Source organism: Salvelinus fontinalis, chromosome 28, assembly GCF_029448725.1.
Source record: "Salvelinus fontinalis isolate EN_2023a chromosome 28, ASM2944872v1, whole genome shotgun sequence".
NCBI classification, from domain to species: Eukaryota; Metazoa; Chordata; class Actinopteri; order Salmoniformes; family Salmonidae; genus Salvelinus; species Salvelinus fontinalis.
In genome coordinates this window covers 21,157,380-21,178,907 of record NC_074692.1, presented here as the reverse complement: position 1 = coordinate 21,178,907, position 21,528 = coordinate 21,157,380, and the positions used below count along the sequence as shown (strand labels likewise).

At 42.7% G+C, this 21,528-nt stretch overlaps 1 protein-coding gene and 1 long non-coding RNA gene across 3 annotated transcripts; one reads left to right on the top strand and one right to left on the bottom strand.

Annotated features, from left to right (window-relative positions):
- Positions 1–730: 730 nt before the first annotated feature.
- Positions 731–11,000, top strand: LOC129826371 (uncharacterized). Its single transcript, XR_008755024.1, has 3 exons — positions 731–1,051; positions 2,565–3,715; positions 3,876–11,000. It is a non-coding gene; the product is annotated as an uncharacterized LOC129826371 (long non-coding RNA).
- A 4,669-nt stretch (positions 11,001–15,669) lies between these two features.
- Positions 15,670–21,316, bottom strand: LOC129826366 (S-adenosylmethionine synthase-like). 2 transcript variants are annotated; one of them, XM_055887010.1, is made up of 8 exons: positions 21,010–21,316; positions 20,074–20,151; positions 19,623–19,858; positions 19,365–19,508; positions 18,918–19,136; positions 18,469–18,651; positions 18,218–18,351; positions 15,670–17,596 (listed from the first exon to the last, which is right to left on the bottom strand). In XM_055887010.1, exons 1-8 carry the CDS (start codon positions 21,101–21,103, stop codon positions 17,494–17,496), a joined length of 1,191 nt encoding a protein of 396 aa, XP_055742985.1. In that variant the 5' UTR covers positions 21,104–21,316; the 3' UTR covers positions 15,670–17,493. The 2 variants fall into 2 exon arrangements, with proteins under 2 accessions (XP_055742985.1, XP_055742986.1); XM_055887011.1 differs by lacking the exon at positions 15,670–17,596 and having other exon boundaries at positions 17,603–18,351.
- Between the last annotated feature and the right edge of the window lie 212 nt (positions 21,317–21,528).

Below are 21,528 nucleotides of genomic sequence, written 5' to 3'. Positions count from 1 at the left end.
CTGCCTGTCACAGGTCCATGAGGAAGAGTGAAAAACCGCACAGCATGAGAGTAGGGAAAGGTTATAGATAGCTACTAGTGACATTGTTAAACATCTCCTGTGGGACAGTGTCAACATTTACTCTTAATAGATCTTAATGATGGATCCCAATTTTGAATTGCACACTTAACAGGTTATTTGGTAAAGATCTGTTGATACAGTGTTTGGTAATTGTGTTACTGAGACACAATGTATTCCTGTATAGTTAAATGAGCCCCTAGTTAAGAAGACCAGACACTACTATGTTTATTGTTATTTATGGGCCACATCATTCTTGTTTCTCACTTCAGTCTGTCATCACACGTATCTTCACAGATGGTGTTAAAGCACTCCGTACCAGGGATTGTGGTCCAAAGCCACTGCTCCTGTGTTGCAGGAAGTTTTATGTGCAATCATCTGGTGACCCTGCTTTACCAGACAGTGCACTACTCTCAACATTCCTGCTGCACCACCAGTTCTCAGCTGCACAGACACAGAACAGCGTTGGCACAAGCCAATAACACTTGTGAGTCCATATCCATAAAGAAATGCGCCTGAAAAGTATTCAGCCAATTGTATTCAATCTTGCATTCTGGCTATTCTGTGTTTACTTGATTTCTTTCCCCCACCCCTAAACTCATATTCACTACAACACAAATTATTGGTTCATGTCCTAGATAATAATTGGTTTATTTTGCTGCTAGCAAATAAGCACATGTACATTTATGCTGGCTTGGCCCATGGTCTGATCAAAGGTCTGTTATGATAGTTGACCAACAGGCACGCCACTGCAAATAATTGATTGACGCTGCCTGAGATGGTCAGGGGGATGACTGTGTCAAACAGCTTGTGTTCCTTTACTCCGCGGATCATTCTTTCAACATGCACTCTCAGCCTGGCAATGAATTGGGTCTCCCTAACCTCATGCGCTGGCATCTGTGTGTGTCTTGACAGAAAGGCTGGCTGGTAGACCTTGCACGGACCAATGTCGTCTATGAGAAAGCCCTTATCCACCATAACAGCCATGTCAGGGGTGAGTAAGGAAATAATAAAGCTCTACATCAACCGGGAAACTATAGGAGCTCACAATACCATTGCATTTTGAAGAAACTGAACACAGACACTGAACAATGTTCATTAGCACCTCCTTTGCAGTCAGGAATGCATCGACGGCAGTTAGTTAGCTAGTAAGCTAATGATAAAAACAATAGCGGAAATCGCTCTGGAAGTCAGCAAAATAGAATGTGGGAGGCGGTATAATGCATAGAGCCTCTTACAACTGGGGTTGGAGGGAAGTTACAGGAGGGTAGCTCACCAGGAACGGGGTTGGCGAGTCCTGCTCTTCTGTATGTTTATTTTTTTACCGTTATTTTACCAGGTAAGTTGACTGAGAACACGTTCTCATTTGCAGCAACGACCTGGGGAATAGTTACATGGGAGAGGAGGGGGATGAATGAGCCAATTGTAAACTGGGGATTATTAGGTGACCATGATGGTTTGAGGGCCAGATTGGGAATTTAGCCAGGACACCGGGGTTAACACCCCTACTCTTACAATAAGTGCCATGGGATCTTTAATGACCTCAGAGAGTCAGGACACCCGTTTAACGTCCCATCCGAAAGACGGCACCCTACACAGGGCAGTGTCCCCAATCACTGCCCTGGGGCATTGGGATATTTTTTTAGACCAGAGGAAAGAGTGCCTCCTACTGGCCCTCCAACACCACTTCCAGCAGCATCTGGTCTCCCATCCAGGGCCTGACCAGGACCAACCCTGCTTAGCTTCAGAAGCAAGCCAGTAGTGGTATGCAGGGTGGTATGCTGCTGGCATGTTATGGAGTGAACAGAACGCACAGCCCTATCTGATTCAGAGGGGTTGGGTTAAATGCTGAAGACACATTTCATTTGAATGCATTCAGTTGCACAACTGACTAGGTATCCCCCTTTGCCTTCCCTTTCCAATGTAATGTGAAAATAACTTATCTCTAGGGGCAATATGTTTTGTCACTAGGGGGCAGCATATACCATTACTACTTAGACAAGATGCTGAAATCGTCCAGCTTGAGGGCAAATATAACAAAATTGATCCACAGAGCCCATTACCAACTTGTATTTTCCATCCATTCTACCTGCTGATGCTCTTACACCATTCTCACTGTTACGGTTTCTCTTTTAACAATGACAGGAGTGAGTATGTTTCGTCTAGGTTTACACTAATTCGGGTTTAATGCCCTCAAACACTTTCAGACCCATGAAGTAACTTTTCTTTATAGTAACAATGTGACTTATTTTGGAACCTTTTGGTTACTCATTTTGGGAAAATTGACTGTCCCATGGACAGGTTGTCCAACCTTATGTAACTAGTCAGTCATTGAGCCAGAGTGATAGGATCCTGCAGCCTTCACGAGTCACATGACTAGAGTTGTGGCACACAAACCTCCATCCATACCACAGGCCTACTGACACTAATGCAAGGTGTGGAAACATTTTTATAGAGACTAGATCTACAACTAAACAATGTTTTTATTTTGTATTTTTTTTTCCCAGAGCTGTAGTACAACTTGTTCCCATGGGACTCAGCAATCACACCTAAAGACAAAACGAGGGGGATTGGACCTAACATTGTAAATCTGCTGACTCCGACCTTTGGTGGGAGATTAATTCATTGTTTTCAGCAATGCATGAAAATATGCCAATTATCCTAGGACCACATGCCTTGCCAGCCTCTGCCACTGTTACTACTCACGCCCAACCCCCCAATTCAAGCCCCATTCTCAAGCCCCTAGCTGCGTTTACACAGGCATCCCAATTCTGATTCACAACATCCACCATTCACAACAGCTCTTTTTTTCAGGGCTGCTCGGATTTGTCAAATTACCAATTAGGGGGAAAAATATATCAGAATTGGGCAGCCTTACCAGAGATACTGGGCATTCCTCAGCTGAGCCGAGGCGACACAACAACCGGGACTGGTTCAAAATAGGGGAGGGTTAAGAACACCTTCCTAATATTGAGTTGCACCGCCCCTTTGCCCTCAGAACAGCCTCGATTCGTCAGGGCATGGACTCTACAAGATGTTGAAAGCATTCCACAGGGATGTTGGCCCATGTTGACTCCAATGCTTCCCACTGTTGTGTCAAGTTGGCTGGATGTCCTTTGGGTGGTGGACCATTCTTGATACACAAGGGAAAGCTGGAATGGCGCTGGAGGGGATGGCTGCTGTTTTACGGGCTCCTTAACAATTGTGCTATTTTTGTGTTTTTTCGCCTTGTTTTGTAACTTATTTTGTACATGTTTCTGCCACCGTCTCTTATAATCGAAAATAGCTTCTGGATATCAGAACAGCGATTACTCACCTCGAGCTGGACAAAGATTTTTTCTTTAACGAGTTGAACATGAAGGATTTTAATGCTGCTCCCAGACCAGGCCTAAATCCCCATCATTCGCAAGAAGAGAAGATGCCGATACAGGGGATGCAGATCTGGGTGCCTTGTGAGAATTCGTTGGCGAGAGGGTAACCCACCTCTACCATCCGTCCTATTGGCCAACATGCAATCATTGGAGAATAAACTGGATGACCTCCGTTCGAGACTATCCTACCAACGGGATAGCTAATATTTTATGTTTCACTGATTCTTGGCTGAATGACGACATTGCTGGGTTTTCCGTGCTTCGGCAAGACAGAACAGCTACCTCCGGTAAGACGAGGAGTGGGGGTCTATGTATATTTGTCAAAATTAGCTGGTGCACAAAATCTAATATTAAAAAATATTGAGGTTTTGCTCGCCTGAGGTAGAGTACCTCATGATAAGCTGTAGACCACACTATTTACCAAAAGTTTTCCTCTATATTTTTCAGAGCTGTTTATTTACCGCCACAAACCGATGCTGGCACTAAGACTGCACTCAAGGAGCAATATAAGGCCATAAGGAAAACGCTCATCCAGAGGCGGCGCTGCTAGTGGCCGGGAACTTTAATGCAGGATAACTTATCTGTTTTACCTAATTTCTACCAGCATGTCACATGTGCAACCAGAGGGAAAATACTCTAGACCACTTTTACTCCACACACAGAGATGTGTACAAAGCTCTCCCTCGCCCTCCATTTGTCAAATCTGACCATAATTCTATCCTCCTGATTCCTGCTTATATGCAAAAACTAAAGTGGTCAGATGAGGCAGATGCTAATCTACAAGACTATTTTGCTAGCACAGACTGGAATATGTTCTGGGATTCATCCGATGGCATTGTGGACTATACCACATCCAGTCACTGGCTTTATCAATAAGTGCATCGATAACGTCAACACCATAGTGCCCTCAAAGCTCATCACTAAGCTAAGGACCCTGAGACTAAACACCTGCCTCTGCAACTGGATCCTGGACTTCCTGATGGGCTGCCCCCAGGTGGTAAGGGTAGGCAACAACACATCTGCCACGCTTATCCTCAATACGGGGCCCCTCGGGTGCGTGCTTAGTCCCCTCCTATACTCCCTGTTCACACACGACTGCGTGGCCAAGCACGACTCCAACACCATTAAGTTTGCAAACAACACAATGGTGGTAGGCCTGATCACTGACAACAATGAGACAGCCTATAGAGAGGAGGTCAGAGACCTGGCAGTGTGTGGTGCCAGGACTATAAAACAGTGCATTTTACTCTCTGCCCTATGGCAAAATGTGTAGAATTGAAGGATATTTGCTTTAAAACTGCTATATGTTCTCTGACGCATGAAAAAATGTGTAGCATAGCATTATAAAACTGCACAATTTTCTCTGCCCCAATGGCAAAATGTGTTGAAATGCAGGAAATTAGCTGTCCCTCACCCCTCCCCCCAAAATATGTTTTCCTAAATAACAAACATTTTTAGATTGGGAGGCTTCCACTTATCCTTATACTATATTTTCAAAATACACCTCCATATACCCCTCAAGAGTGGCATAATTAGTAATGTCAAACTGTAGAATTGCAGAAATTGTATCCCCCCCCAATATCTACACCACAATTTTGCCACAGTGCAGACTCAGGTGTCTGATGGTCGGACAATGGTGGTATATTCATCTGTGCGTACTTTTACCGCTTGGGTATAAATGGCAAAAGTGTTCCATTCATTTGTCACCATGAATTGTTTTTGTTTGTTGGCCTGCACAGGGTTTCCTGATTTGGAATTAATTAATTAACCACCTCTTTGTGTGGCAAGTCTGATTTTAGAAAGCAGAGCAGACATCTGAACATGGTGCAATTACTAAGAGGATTTTGTGACTCCCATTCCTTCCTCACCTTTGACTGGTTTTGTAAGTCATCGTTGTTCAATTAGCATATTACAAAACTGTGAAAAGCAGTTCAACCAATGTCAGAGATTAAGGTGTTATATAAAAGGTTTACATGTTAAGACAAGACTGCTGAAGGAGTATTGTCTAACCAGTCACGCAATGACGGAATTGTATAAACAAAACAATAGTATAACTCCATTATTTCAAAATACTGGATGAGATCAGAGATGCAAAGATATCAAAAGTTTCTCTTAGAATTTACATTCAAATCTGTTGTAAAAATGAATTATGGTTTGATGGTTCACATAACTCCATTGCATTACCCTATCAATTGCACATTTTCTAGCTGAAGAAGTTGCCCTGGGAACACAAACCTATGGGCTTTAAATGGTAGTGGAGACAGAGATTAAATTAGTGTCATCCAGACAGACTTGTAGGCCTACTCCTCGGTCACCATGCAGGAGGAGATGGATTATCAGACAACAATCCTACAGTGCATTCAAAGTATTCAGACCCCTTCACTTTTTGTACATTCTGTTACGTTACAGCCTTATTCTAAAATTGTTTAAATTGTTTTTTCCTCATCAATCTACACACAATACCCCATAATAAAAAATCCAAAACAGGTTTTTAGAATTTGAAATGGCACATTTACATAAGTATTCAGACGCTTTACTCAGTACTTTGTTGAACCACCTTTGGCAGTGATTACAGCCTCGAACGCTACAAGTTGGCACCTGTATTTGGGGAGTTTCTCCCATTCTTTGCAGATCCTCTCAAGCTCTGTCAGGTTGGATGGGGAGTGTCACTACACAGCTATTTTCAGGTTTCTCCAGAGATGTTAGATCGGGTTCAAGTCCGGGCTCTGGCTGGGCCACTCAAGGACATTCAGAGACTTGTCCCGAAGCGACTCCTGTGTTGTCTTGGCTGTGTGCTTAGGGTTGTTGTCCTGTTGGTTAGAAGGGGAACCTTCGCCTCGGTCTGAGGTCCTGAGCACTCTGGAGCAGGTTTTCATCTAGGATCTCTCTGTACCCTGCTCCGTTCATCTTTCCCTCGATCCTGACTAGTCTCCCAGTTCCTGCCGCTGAAAAACATCCCCACAGCATGATACTGCTGCCACCATGCTTCACCGTAAGGATGGTGCCAGGTTTCCTCCAGGTGTGACACTTGGCATTCAGCCCAAAGAGTTCAATCTTGGTTTCATCAGACCAGAGAATATTGTTTCTCATGATCTGAGAGTCCTTTATGTGCCTTTTGGTTAACTCCAAGAGGGCTGGCATGTGCCTTTTACTGAGGACTGTCTTTCGTCTGGCCACTCTACCATACAGGCCTGATTGGTGGAGTGCTGCAGAGATGGTTGTCCTTCTGTAAGGTTCTCCCATCTCTACAGAGGAACTCTGAAGCTCTGTCAGTGACCATCGGATTCTTGGTCACCTCCCTTGCTCAGTTTGGCCGGGCGGCCAGCTCTAGGAAGAGTCTTGGTGGTTCCAAACTTCTTCCATTTAAGAAGAATGGAGGCCACTATGTTCTTGTGTTCTTGGGGATCTTCAATACTGCACAAATGTTTTGGTATCCTTCCCCAGATCTGTGCCTCGACACAATCCTGTCTCCGAGCTCTACGGACAATTCCTTCGACCTAATGGCTTGGTTTCTGCTCTGACATGCACCGTCAACTGTGGGACCTTATTTGGAAAGGCACACACCTGTCTATATAATTTCCAATCAACTGAATTTACCACAGGTGGACTCCAAATTGTAGATACAGCTCAATGATGATCAATGGAAACAGGATGCACCTGAGCTCAATTTCGAATATCATAGCAAAGGGTCTGATTACCTTTTAAGGTATTTGTTGTTTACATTTGCAAACATTTCTAAAAACCTGTTTTCACTTAGTCTATTGTGTGTAGATGAGGAAAATGCTTTTAAAATCAATTTTAGAATAAGGCTGTAACATAAAATGTGGGAAAAGGGAAGTGGTCTGAATAGTTTCCGAATGCATTGTATGTCCCAAATGGCACCCTAGCCCCTATATAGTGCACTACTTTTGACAAGTTCCCATATGGCTCTGGTCAAAGTAGTGCACTGTATAGGAACTAGGGTGCCATTTCTCTACATACCGAAACCTCAATGTAAATGGGAAAATATTTTCATATTGCACATCTTTTAGTTGGCTCATTAAATGCTTTCAATATTTGTGTAAGAATTTCAAAAATGTAAAGTTGGTTGGAGGTTTTTAAGTCACTGACATTTGGAGCTATTGACATTTAAAAATATTGTGTAATTTACTGATGGTCCATAACCAGCCCCATAGGGATATTGAATGTCAAACCAAATTGACCATGGTCATTACGATGGAGCCGTGTGCAGCTGCGCTCTGAATTGATGATTACTTGGGTGCTGCCAACTGTGGGCATGTGGGCAGGATTGAAATAAACCCAACTCAAGGATAAGTGTTACGGTACCCTTCATTCGGTGCCATACCATTTTTTTTCCCTATCATCTTGCAAATCTCAGTTTTGGACGAGACTGACTTTATGACCGAAGTTATCCTATTTACACTTTGCAGTCAATTTTGACACAAGAATAAATGTTTCTTACTCATAACGATGCCACATAGGCCGTTTTAAAAAGTAGAAGTTTCTTTTTAGGGGCAGTCTTTTTCTATATTTGTTTTTTTCTGTTGCTTCTGCAGAACTCTTGGAATCTGTCCTCTGGCAAAGTGAGTATCAACCTCATAGAATCACATATAATAATTGTGACCAACCTGTCCGCATCATCACTGTTACTTACTGCTTCCCTGTGACACCAAATAAAACTTTGACATTCAATGGCCTTTAATAACTCATCTCTCTCCCTTATTTAATGACTCCACGTCAACTCCAGGAACCTCCAGGAGGTCTGCCCAAGCACATTTTACGGATCATGAGGTAGTACATTACTACAGTTACACTGTACTTACCAGGGACCATTAATAGCTTCTATTCTCAAGTTACTCATGTGACCAGTGTCCAAACTGTCTGCCACAAATTGACTACACTCCACAGCTGCTGTCCACTCACACTATCCAAGTACTTACTTGGTAAGTACTTAGTACTTGGCTTACTCAAACTTCTATTTTTAACTCACAGTCATTGTTAGATTGCTGGGGTTTGCACTATGACAGCCTCAATCCACCATGGACATGTTCACTATTAGGTATACAATACCTCCCACAAGATAAGAGACACAAAAAACACCTACACAAAAAACACCTAAAACACCTATGTACAAAAGTATGTGGACACCCCTTCAAATTAGTGGATTTGGCTATTTCAACCACACCCGTTGCTGACAGGTGTATAAAATCTAGCACACAGCCATGCAATCTCCATTGACAAACATTGGCAGTAGAATTGCCTTACTGGAGAGCTAAGAGACTTTCAACGTGGCACCGTCATAGGATGTTCCAATAAGTCAGTCCATCAAATGTCTGCCCTGCTAGTCATAGGATGCCACCTTTCCAATAAGCCAGTTCATCACATTTCTGCCCATGTCAACTGTAAGTGCTGTTATTGTGAAGTGGAAAAGTCTAGGAGCAACAACGACTCAGCCACAAAGTGGTAGGCCACACAAGCCCACAGAACGGGACTGCCGGGTGCTGAAGCGCTTAAAAATCCTTGCAACACTCACTACTGAGTTCCAAAATGCCTCTGGAGGCAACGTCAGCACAATAATTGTTCGTCGGGAGCTTCATGAAATGGATTTCCATGGCCGAGCAGCCGCACACAAGCCTAAGATCACCATGCACAATGCCAAGCATCAGCTGGAGTGGTGAAAAGCTCGCCGCCATTGGACTCTGGAGCAGTGGAAATGCGTTTTCTGGAATGTTGAATCACACTTCACCATCTGGCAGTCCGACGGATGAATCTGGGTTTGGCACATGCCAGGAGCACAGTGACTGTCCAAATGCATAGTGTCAACTGTAAAATTTGGTAGAGGAGGAATAATGGTCTCGGGCTGTTTTTTTTCATGGTTTGGGCTAGGCCCCTTAGTTTCAGTGAAGGGAAATCTTAACGCTACAGCATACAATGACATTCTAGACGATACTGTGCTTCCAACTTTGTGGCAACAGTTTGAGGAAGGCCCTTTCCTGTTTCAGCATGACAATGCCCCCGTGCACAAAGCGAGATCCATACAGAAATGGTTTGTCAAGATCGGTGTAGAAGAACTTGACTGTTCTGCACAGAGCCCTGACCTCAACCCCATCAAACACCTTTGTGAGCCAGGCCTAATCGCCCAACATCAGTGCCCGACCTCACTAATTCTCTTGTGGCTGAATGGAAGCAAGTCCCCGCAGTAATGTTCCAACAACTAGTGGAAAGTCTTCCCAGAAAGTGGAGGCTGTTATAGCAGCAAAGGGGGGACCTACACCATATTAATACCCATGATTTTGGAAGGAGATGTTCGACCTGCAGGTGTCCAGATACTTTTGATCATGTAGTGTATATGTGACCAACAAATTTGGCATTGGGGGGCAAGGGTAGTGTCATGGTGAGAAGGTCATGATCAGGCCAGTTGGCTGTTTGGCCAAGGTTAGGAGTGTGGTGCTGCAGGGTTTAGGGTGACAGTATGATGCAACATTATCAGATATGTCATCTTTGTAGGGTGAAAAAGTAGCATCTCCCAGCCCGATCCCTAGCTTCCATCTAGAATATTTGCTTTCCCAGCCCTCTTAGTACTTTCTGTAATTCATTGACAATCCCTAACTAGAGCCAGAGGCTATCCGAATTCAAACCAATTTTGCCACGGTAAAGGGTGAGTGACTAACTGTATACTGTTCTGTGAATTTACAAATGCTTGCCATGTCCAAACACACACACGAGACAACCACATTAAACACCCCTTTCGTATATTTTTTTGTCACCAAAGCCCCATATACTACCCACCACTGCGACCTGTACACTCTCGTTGGCTGGCCCTCGCTTCATACTCGTCGTCAAACCCACTGGCTCCAGGTCATCTACAAGACCCTGCTAGGTAAAGTCCCCCCTTATCTCAGCTCGCTGGTCACCATAGCAGCACCTACCTGTAGCACGCGCTCCAGCAGGTATATCTCTCTGGTCACCCCCAAAACCAATTCTTCCTTTGGCTGCCTCTCCTTCCAGTTCTCTGCTGCCAATGACTGGAACGAACTACAAAAATCTCTGAAACTGGAAACACTTATCTCCCTCACTAGCTTTAAGCACCAGCTGTCAGAGCAGCTCATAGATTACTGCACCTGTACATAGCCCATCTATAATTTAGCCCAAACAACTACCTCTTTACCTACTGTATTTATTTATTTATTTATTTTGCTCCTTTGCACCCCATTATTTCTATCTCTACTTTTTTCTATCTCTACTATCTCTACTTTTTTTCTTTTTTTTTACTTGCTATATTGTATTTACTTCGCCACCATGGCCTTTTTATATTTTTATTTATTTATATATATATTTTGTTTGCCTTCACCTCCCTTATCTCACCTCACTTGCTCATATTGTATATAGACTTATTTTTCACTGTATTATTGACTGTATGTTTGTTTTACTCCATGTGTAACTATGTGTTGTTGTATGTGTCGAACTGCTTTGCTTTATCTTGGCCAGGTCGCAATTGTAAATGAGAACGTGTTCTCAATTTCCCTACCTGGTTAAATAAAGGTGAAATAAAAATAAATAAATAAATATTCAGTAACGTTGCCTGGGTAAAATCACTGGGGAAGTCAGAAAAGCCATATTACAACCTATGTGTTGTGATAATTGCATTGTTTGCTCTATAACCTGTTAGTTCATATGCCTGGCGACTGTGAGATATATAGGCCTAAAGGCCGAGACAATGAGAAGACAGTGGCAAAATAAATTATACCTCTGTCCGGTGAAGTCCACAAAGCATATTGCATGTGACAAAACACTACAGCATGGTCCATCAAGTTAATGTTTTCCGACCACTAAACAACTATTGATTTACAACCACAGAGTTACCGCAAGTCGCAAAGAAAACAGGAGGAGCTGCCACCACTATTCCAGCACCATTTCAACATCAAATCACCTATGCTAAGTCTAATAGTGACAACTAAAAGATACCAAAAACAATTTAGTCCAATCAACGTAAGCTAAATATGATGTGGCTGTCCATGGTTCTGATTTCTGTGTGCACGTTTGTGCAAGTAGAAAAAACATGTTGACTCATCCTACTTCTGGGGAAACGCCAATGCAATCCTCTTCTCTTTCATGTAAACGAAACGGTCTGTCACTCCGTCATAGAGTACACACTTTTATTTTTTGTTGTCTTATGCTACCTGGCTAAAATGCTTGCTAGCTAGCCTAACTTCCTTTCATGGGCAATGTTAGCTAGTTAACATTAGCCTTCTACATCTAGCTACATATTGAACTTCCATCCTCTCAGCCCAGGGGCACAATGTATGAATTAATGGTTGGATCAGAATCACCGTTATAATCATTGGCCAGCATGGAGAATTAAGTAAAACCACAAGTCCAAATCCCTATCTCCATCCATGGCTAATTTAGGAAAGGGACAATTTTAGCTAGCTAGCTAGCAACCGGAGGACAACAACGCAACGAGATGCAACGATTCAAGTTGTTTCTGTCAATGACATGCTCTCGATGCGATTTGATAGGAGTGACGCCAAATCCAAACCAGGACCATTCACAGTTGAGCTCACTCACTTTAGCTCAATGCTGTTTAGCTATTATTTTATACTTTTCAAGGGAGGCCAAATGCTCGTTGGCTTCCCTTGCATTCAAATCAAAGTAAATTTGTCACGTGCGCCGAATACAACAGGCTTACTTACAGGCTCTAACCAATAGTACAAAAAAGGTATTAGGTGAACAATAGGTAAAGAAATAAAAAAACAGTAAAGACAGGCTATAAAAGTAGCGAGGCTACATACAGACACTGGTTAGTCAGGCTGATTGAGGTAGTATGTACATGTAGATATGGTTAAAGTGACTATGCATATATGATGAACAGAGAGTAGCAGTAGCGTAAAAGAGGGGTTGTCGGGTGGTGGGTGGGACATGATGCAGATAGCCCGGTTAGCCAATGTGTGGGAGCACTGGTTGGTCGGCACAAGACCATGACACAAAACAAACTAAGTTTGACAAATTAATGTACAAGCTGTACATACACCACTCTAGCAGGGCTCTCCAACCCTATTCCTGGAGAGATTACGCCCTGTAGGTTTTCACTACAACCTTCATCTAGCACAACTGTTTCTAATAATTAGGTGGTTGATAAACTGAACCATGTTATTTACAACTCGGGTTAGAGCGAAAACTTACAGGAGGGTAGCTCTCCAGGAATAGGGTTGGAGACCCCTGGTCTATAGGCTACTCAATTGTTCAACAATGCTGTTTTGTTGCCTTGCCAAGATGGCGATAAGCCAGAACAGACAGAAACAGAATGGTGCCCAGGCTAACATAGCACAACGTTGATCCCCAATCCCCTTCGAGATGGAGCAGACTCTGGGTTGAGCAGACTATGAAATCTATTAATTAGATCAAAAAGGCAGCCAGTCAAATGTGTCACAATGTACCAGAGCGGCCGATGACCACCCAAGTTATTAGAAGGGAGTCACCGCAAAAGATTACTCATTTAGAACAACTAGTTACAGCTTTTATTTGGATTCTGAGTTACAAACTGAACAGGATTTGACTGGTGATGTAAATGGTCTGCCTGAGAAAGTGTTTATATTACCGATCATGCTCTGAATACTACAGAACGAAGCAGTTGTACTTTTTGGGAAGCAGATTACTCTAAGAATTACAGATAGAACAATCCGTATGGAGAAAGGTGGGGGTTTATTTCTAAATCAGGAAGTGAAATAATACTGGGCTAGGACAGTATATTTTATATTAAAGACCACCTAAGACACGGTAGCTTTGTATCCTCAAAGGACAGTGCTGTCTTCAGACCTCAAACTCTCAACCTTTACTGACTGCTTCTAACAAATTTAATAATGTAATGCAGGGATTTACAATTTGTACCTTTTGTAGCAACTGATAATGTAATAAAATGCCAATAATGTAATAGCTGCTAATTTGATAATGCATTTAATGTAATAAATGCTGATAATGTAAATTGCCAATAATGTAACAAAAATTAACGTTTTTGCACATAATGTAATAATTATGACATTGTGTTGATTACAATATGATAAATCTATGAATAGTGTAAGAACTTTAACCAATAATTTAATATTCATTTTATTTTCATGCATATCAAGTATCATGCTTCACTAGTAGCGGACTATACACCAAACCCCATTCCTAAATCATAGCTCTAAACCTGACTTCAGCAGTAATATCAAGACTTTCAAATTACACAATCGACCCCCCAATACACCCCCACAACCCCAGTCAGTCAGTGAATCAGTGAGGCCGTCAGTTATTGAGGGAGTCTGTCTGTGTAAATGAGTGTGTGTGTGTGTGTTTGTGCATCAAATCTTTTAGCAAACTACTAAAATCTCAATGCAATGTTTTTTTTTATAGATAACCCTGAAAACAAAAAGTCTTTGACTTCCCCAAAACAGTCACCTAAAGTGGTTAGGACATTGTGTCATGGTTCCCTGGAGGTTTTGTCTAGTTCCTTGTTTGTCCCAGGGATGTTTTTAAGACGTTCTAGTTCCCGAGAACATTTTAGGATGTTCATGGGACATGGTCCCCTGGAGGTTTCATAATGCTTAGGTTGTTATGTACTGACAACCTAAGCAGGTTAGGTTATGTACTGATATACAGTAAGTATGATGCACATGATATCCCCACAACTGAGAACACTTTATATTGGAGTTGTCCCCATTGAAATTCAAGATGGGCTATGCATATTCATGAGGTCGATGTGAAATAACTTTGCTATAGAACACCCTCATTTTTATATCAGTTGTGCCTGTTGTTCACACACATACTATCTGCCCTCTCATTGGCTGGAATGGTTCCACCTGAGGGGGGGGGGGTTGACATGTCTCCACTCTGTCAGAACGGAAGTGCATACGTTTTTCACAACTGCCAGCAATTTGACACCTACGCATTGAAAAATAAACTCAGTAAAATAAGTTTCAAAATATTAAGGATATTTCACACTAAAACCCTCAAACACCAACAGTATCCACGAAATAGGATTATATTCAGGAAAACATTTTACAGCTTTGTCATTTTATTTCTTGGATCATTAATTTCTTAAACTGAGTATACCAAACATTAGGAGCACCTTCCTAATATTGAGTTGCACCCCCTTTTGCCCTCACAACAGCCTCAATTCATCAGGGCATGCATGGACTCAAGGTATCAAAAGCTTTACACAGGGATGCAGCCCATGTTGACTTCAATTCTTCCCACATGTCAAGTTGGCTGGATGTTCTTTGGGTGGTGACCCATTCTTGATACACATGAAACTGTTGATTGTGAAAAACCCAGCAGCGGTGCAGTTCTTGACACACAAACCAGTGGGCATTACACTAATTAAAAATGTTTTAGGACAATGCAATCACTGCATAATTCAATTTACATTATGCACATTTTTACATTCAGTTGCTACACACCTGTAGGTAAAACAAGTCATTGTCTTGGTAATCTTACTGTACACCCTGCACGACGTAATTATTTCTGTCAGTGGTCCAAGGAGGTGTATGCACATTCTGTGAGGTGATTGGTTAACAGTAAAGATCGCAAGAGAAGCTCTTATCCTGACAATTGTTTGCCCTTCAACTTGATCCTGGATTAATCCATTTGTAAGTATGAAAGATACAAGGAGAAAAGCATTGGGTGGGTCATATTTTAAGTTAAGTACGTAAATCACCAACAGTGTCCACTACACACAGGCAAGTGTTGAGAAAGTCAAGCTGGTACACTATACAGGATGTGTAATATCTCATCATAATATTTGTCTTGACTAAATAGTCATCCTAACAAGTCACTATTGGGGGAAACACTCTTGCACAGCCACCATAAAACTGTCAAGGACTTGGATGGGATCGCCTTAAGGCAAGATACTACCATTACATAAAAAAGCAGTTGTGTCCAGATGGCATTTCAGGTAAACAGCTCTGTGCTGCATTATCAGTTATAGAACAGCCAATGTTCCCCATGGCTTAAATACCCAGAAACATGGGATTATGGCAAATTACAATGTGTTACTCCAACACTATTATTTATGTTTACCACCCATGACTGACCCAACTAATGACACCATTAGTTACTAATGACTTTTAGTGGTAGCACTGGTCAAACAATTGTGCACAAAGACCTAGCTAGACAGACAATTAAAGCAAATTACCTTTTCAAATACAGTAAAAAAAATATATATATATTTTAAAAGACAAGGAATGAGACACCAGAAACATGCTTCATGAAGGAAAGTAGCCATTTATTTCAGATCTTTGACATGAGGAATCAGTAGCCAACCTCTGAAGACAGAATTGAGACAAGCTACATGTTCCTCAGGATGTCAGATGCATGCTGATAGAGAACAGGAGGGGAAAAAATGGGTTCAATACAGGGATTGGGGGGAGGAAATAGAAAAGGCACTCTTACTCACAGTAGCCAGCAGACTAGTCTTCAAGTGGTAACAGGAAACAAAACCAAAGCTCCAAGGGAAACCCCATCCATACAAGAGACAGCTTGTAAACAAGGCTGGTTTCTCTGTACAACACCAGCCAAACTTTGCCATCTCTTCATGTAAGGATAAGGTGGGGGAGTTAGGCAAATAGTAGACTTGTATGGTTAATACAATCACACCCAAAATAATCTGTGGTCAAAATAGCAACATTCATCACATCAGCCAGTGACAGTTCCCTGTGGAAGCAGACCAAAGCTTTTCTGTATGACACTTTGGAACCACGAGAGAAACACTGAAAAATGTGACCTTAGTTATGGCATTCAGTCAAGTCAAAATGTGATTAAAACCTTTAAGCTGCCTTCTGAAGCCATGGCAAGTTTCAGAGAACAAATAAATATTAAAAGGTTTATTTTATATTGTTTGCCAGTAGTAAGAACTATGCATTGTGGCAAAGACAGCTCTCCTTCAGGATAAAAATTGTGGTTTCTTTGTAGCTACAACTGCCACCAATACACAAGGAAGGAGGGCCTTGACCTTAAACCATTTTATATAAAATGTAAATAAAAAAACAGAAGGAAATTAAACTACCTTTTGAAAGAATTGTTTAAAATTTAAACTTCAATATTAGGACAATCCAATGAGAATATTCTAAACGATCAAGTATAATATCAAAACACACCTACAGACAGTCGCAGTGACATAGCAGCTTCTGACTTTTCTGTATTACGTCAGAAAACAGCACAGACATCTGCAGGGGTATCTGAGACTTTACTCCGCTTATTCAAGAACTTGACAATAAAAATGTGTTTGTTATTCAGCATGCAATGCATAGCATTTTTGAAAAACAGCAACCACTGACCCTTAAAACCGTGCCCTTTTTATATCCTCCAAAAGGATAATTGAAGTTAAAGCTTGAAAAGGTGAGGGAGAAGGATTAGCGGGTCACAAAACCAGACAAAAAAAAAAAGTCTACACTAAAAGGAAAGATTGGGGGCATTACTGTTTGGACCACAGGAAGAGTAGCTAATGGGGATCCCCAGTCAATACGGTTTCCCTAAACGGTTTGCTTCGAGCGGTGTCCCTTACATCCATAGCACCAGTAAATTAACATGATAAAAGTGTAGCCTTGGTAAGTCATTAGACTTAACGGTAACAAACTAATCAAGTATAAGTACAGCTAAGCCCAGATACTAAGAAACTGTAAATACTGCAGTTTGGTTAAGGCTGGGCAGGGGCTAGGAGTTGTAGTGTGAGGGACATCAGTAGAAGACCAGGGTACTTCAGGACCTCCTCAAAGGGGACAATGAAGCACATTTCAGTGATTCAGGTAGCTAGCTAACACCCTTTTACTCACTTAACATTACTTTCCTGAAATATTTTTGAGAACGTTAGAGCTTATACTACTAACAGCAAAAAGACAGTACAGATAACAGAGCGGAATTAGAACGGGGGGGGGGGGTTGGGGTGCATTTTGAGGGAAGGTGGAGGGGTAGATCAGGTTTTAATATGCCATTAAGAGGGAAGGGGAGTTTAAAGGGCCTTTCACCCCAAGACCATGCAGGCTTCTCTGTAGTATACACCAACAGGCCTGGGGGAAAAAGCTTGACAGGTTTAGTATTTTAGCTTTTTGGGCACCTCCCATGGGAAGGATTCCCGGCCAAAGTGGCCATAGGCAGCAGTCCTCTGATACATTGGCTTCTTCAGCTCCAGCTCCCTGGAATACACAATCGATTCATTTTAGAGGCCTGTCACAGGAGATTACCTCAGAGCAACAGTTATAACACTCAAACCAGCCAATAGGGAGTGTCGAGCCACAGCAAGAAAACCATGATCAGAAGGGTTCATTAGGCCAGCTTGTAAAGAAGGGTGAGTGAAGCGTTGACACTTACCCTGCCAATCAACTCATCCTTGAGCAGTGTAGGGACTGCAGCTTGGAGATGGAAAGCACACTGATCTCATTTATAAATGGCATTGAACTTTAACAAGGTCTGAGAACCCTATGACCTTCCAATTGGATGAGCAGGAAACCTTTAGTCATGCTGGGTAATTAAACATGCCATCTAGCAGAAGAGACCCCAATGCGCCAAGCTTTAACATTACACACTGTACTGGCATTGAAAGCAAGACCGGTTGGGTGCGAAAGGGGTAGAATATCAGATTCAGCAAACAGATCACAAGCCCCGATTGACAGAGCCAAACAGAAAGCAGTATGACAGTAATCATACAGTAAAGGCTTAGAACCATCTCTGAACACTGGCTGTGATGTTTAGGCAGAACAGAAAGACAGGAAGCGTGAGTAACATGAGGGAGATTCAGATAGAGGCATATACTTTACCTGACAATGACACCAGGACGAAGGTCAAAGTTTTTCTTGACGATGTCCAGCAGCTCCCTCTCACTCTTCTGGGATGTGCCATAGTGGAAAATGGAGATTGAGAGGGGGTGTGCCACTCCGATGGCATAAGCAACCTGATGTAGCATAGATGGATGAAGAAACATACAGCAGACTTTAGGTTTGATTTTGTGGCACCCCTTTGCGCCTATGATTTCTGTGCATGAGGTGTATCAATATCACCCTGCCCTCACCTGGACCAGGACCCTCTTGCACAGCTCTGCCTTAACCAGAGACTTGGCCACCCAGCGGGCAGCATAGGCAGCAGAGCGGTCCACCTTAGTGTAGTCCTTCCCTGAGAAGGCTCCTCCACCATGGGCTCCCCAGCCTCCATAAGTGTCAACAATGATCTTACGGCCCGTCAGACCAGCATCACCCTGCAAGGGAAAGGATGAATAGTTCATGGTCACTCTTACCAAGACATACAGTACCAGTCAAAAGTTATTCTACAAATTGCAAAAATAAAGAAAAACCCTTGAATGAGTAGGTGTCAAAAGTTATTACTGGTACTATAATTCTAACAGTAGTAAAAATTAAAAAATATCAGTTAAACAAGCTCATCCATCAAAGTTACTTTATTTCCCCCCAAGCACAGAGTTCCAGGTCCTAGATGCCCAGTCCTACCTCCACCCCTTAGTCTCACCTGTGGGCCTCCGATGACAAAGCGTCCACTGGGCTGCATATGATAGATGGTGTCATCATCCAGGTAAATGCAGGGCACCACAGCCTTGACAACCTTCTCCTTCAGAGCATCACGCATCTCATCCAGGCAGATGTCCTCATCATGCTGCACAGAGACAACGATGGTGTGGACACGCACTGGCAGCATTGTGCCACGGTCCTGGCGGTACTGAACTGTCACCTACACAGAGAGAACGTCAGCAGGGTGGTACAACAGCAGGCATGGATTAAAACTAGTTCAATGCTGGAGATACTGCTGGCCACAAACTAGGTTGGAAAGAGTGCAATATTGCTTTTCTTATTCACTTATCTGATGCGTGATAAATAAGCTAGGACAAACTAGTTTTACAGGCACTTCCTCAAATTAACCTAATGTAAATCACCTATCAATTACACACTGGCAGCTTACCTGGGTCTTGGAGTCAGGCCGGAGCCAGGGCAGGGTGCCATTGCGACGCAGTTCAGCCATTTTAGCATTGAGCTTGTGAGCGAGCATAATAGTGAGGGGCATGCACTCCTCAGTCTCATCAGTAGCATATCCAAACATCAGGCCCTGAGGATAGAACACAGAACTGTTACATCAGAAAGGAAAGCTGCACATATAGCACTCAGATAAATGTACAGCTAACACTGCTCCTGCAGCAGTCCTCTGCATCCCAACACTTACCTGGTCCCCTGCCCCTATGTCCTCCTCATTGCGGTCGATGTGAACACCCTGGGCGATGTCTGGAGATTGCTGCTCTAGGGCCACCAGCACGTTGCAGGTCTTATAGTCAAAACCTTTGGAGGAGTCATCGTATCCGATGTGGCGGATGGTGTCGCGAACAACCTTCTGATAGTCCACTGTAGCACGCGATGACACCTCACCTGCCAGCAGGATCATCCCAGTCTTAGCAACAGTCTCTGAGAAAGGTGGAAGGGGAAGAGTACATAACCACATCCTTTCAGAGGACACATCAATACTCATCTGGAAAAAAAACTCAGGGGAATGTTGACATAATATAGACCTACTACACATTAACAAGATGCATCAAGAGTTTAATGAGCTGCTTCATTTATGTGGTCACAGCTGACTCCAGGGCAGCTAGAAGTTGCATCATAGAGGTTATTTTTCTTACCACAAGCAACTTTGGCATCAGGATCCTGTTTGAGATGGGCGTCAAGCACTGCATCACTGATCTGGTCGCAAATCTTATCTAAATATAAAAAGGGAAGACTAGAGTTGGCACTAGTTCACAATCGTACAGACATTTGTACAACGTTGGTAGATTGAACAGAACATGTAAATCGTCTGGCATGACACTGATGGGAATTATTGTAGTGCTCTTCTGTTTGGCGCGATTTTATGACAGGCTACGCAGTGGTCTACTGACTGCAGTTATACACATGCGGTACCATATCTCAGGATTATGGCGATGGTGGGAGAGGCTGAACCGGGGAACACCTTGTACTCGCAGCCGTTCAATGGGGATAAACCCGCCACCATTTCCGTGGGTTCACGTGTAAATAAAAACGTATTTGTTTGGACGTCTAAAGCTAAACTATGACCCGTCGAGACAAGGGTGTAACAATTAATAAAATCTCTGTATATGTCCTTACGTAGAAACAAACGCCAGTATAGATCGCGTTCCCCGAGAGCATGCGCGCAAACTAGTCCGAATCTTGGAAATATATTATGGCTCGGTCCGGGCAAAAGCGTTCTTGAATTAGGCATACTTATGACTCGAGAACATATGTTTTTTTTAAGCGACTCAATCCCTAGGACGGATATTATTGTCCAATAGAGGCCATGTTAACGTTCAGCAAAGTAGCTAACGTTAGCTGGCTAATAAATCAAGAAGCATGCAGTTGGGCCTCACATGCGGCTTTTTATGTAATATGGTTTGATCTGCAGGTAGTTAGCTAAGTATGTTAACTAGCAAGCTAAACTAAGCACCACCGACTTGCGTGTGTGCTAGCAAGCCAACGTTTGTTACCCATATCTAAATAAATAGGTACACAGCAAAGGCATACGTTTTTATTATAGGGTGTATTTGTAGCTAGTTAGTTCTTACCAGGGTGTCCTTCTCCTACCGACTCCGAGGTGAATAGGAAGCAGTCCTCGTCAATAAGGTAGTTATGAAAACCGTTCATCTGTCCGTTCATCATTGTTAGCGTTCTTCGTTTGGCAGATAAAATAAATGCCGTATATTGTGGCTTTTATTAATTAATTTATCGTGTCCTCCTGCGAATTCTCCTCAGTCAGTTCATGTCATGCATTCACGATCTTTCGTTCGTGGCGCTCGAGTATTTATTCACAAATTCAGAAACGTCACTGGCTTGGGCGAATTTTGACTCGTTCAATTGCCCAGCCTACAGTGTAGGGAGCGTTTGACGAAACAGTATTACACGTGGGGGTGGAACCAACCATTGTCACCTATGTCTAGATTGTATATTGCTTTTGTCGAATTGACGTCAAACGTTGTTTTGGTGCATTCTAGCTAACCCTAACCTTAACCTATTCCTCCAAACCTTCTACATGAATTATCCTAAGCTGTTGCGTAAGTTATTCTAAACCTGCTACGGAAAGTCAA

Excerpts from the sequence above, each read along its gene's own strand:
- LOC129826366 (XM_055887010.1), bottom strand. The coding sequence starts at position 21,103 with ATGATGAACGGACAGATGAACGGTTTTCATAACTACCTTATTGACGAG. Across the intron at positions 19,859-20,073 it reads TGATGCCAAAGTTGCTTGTG|AGACTGTTGCTAAGACTGGG; the intron begins GTAAGAAAAATA and ends CACCTTTCTCAG. Across the intron at positions 18,652-18,917 it reads TTGTCATCGGAGGCCCACAG|GGTGATGCTGGTCTGACGGG; the intron begins GTGAGACTAAGG and ends TTTCCCTTGCAG.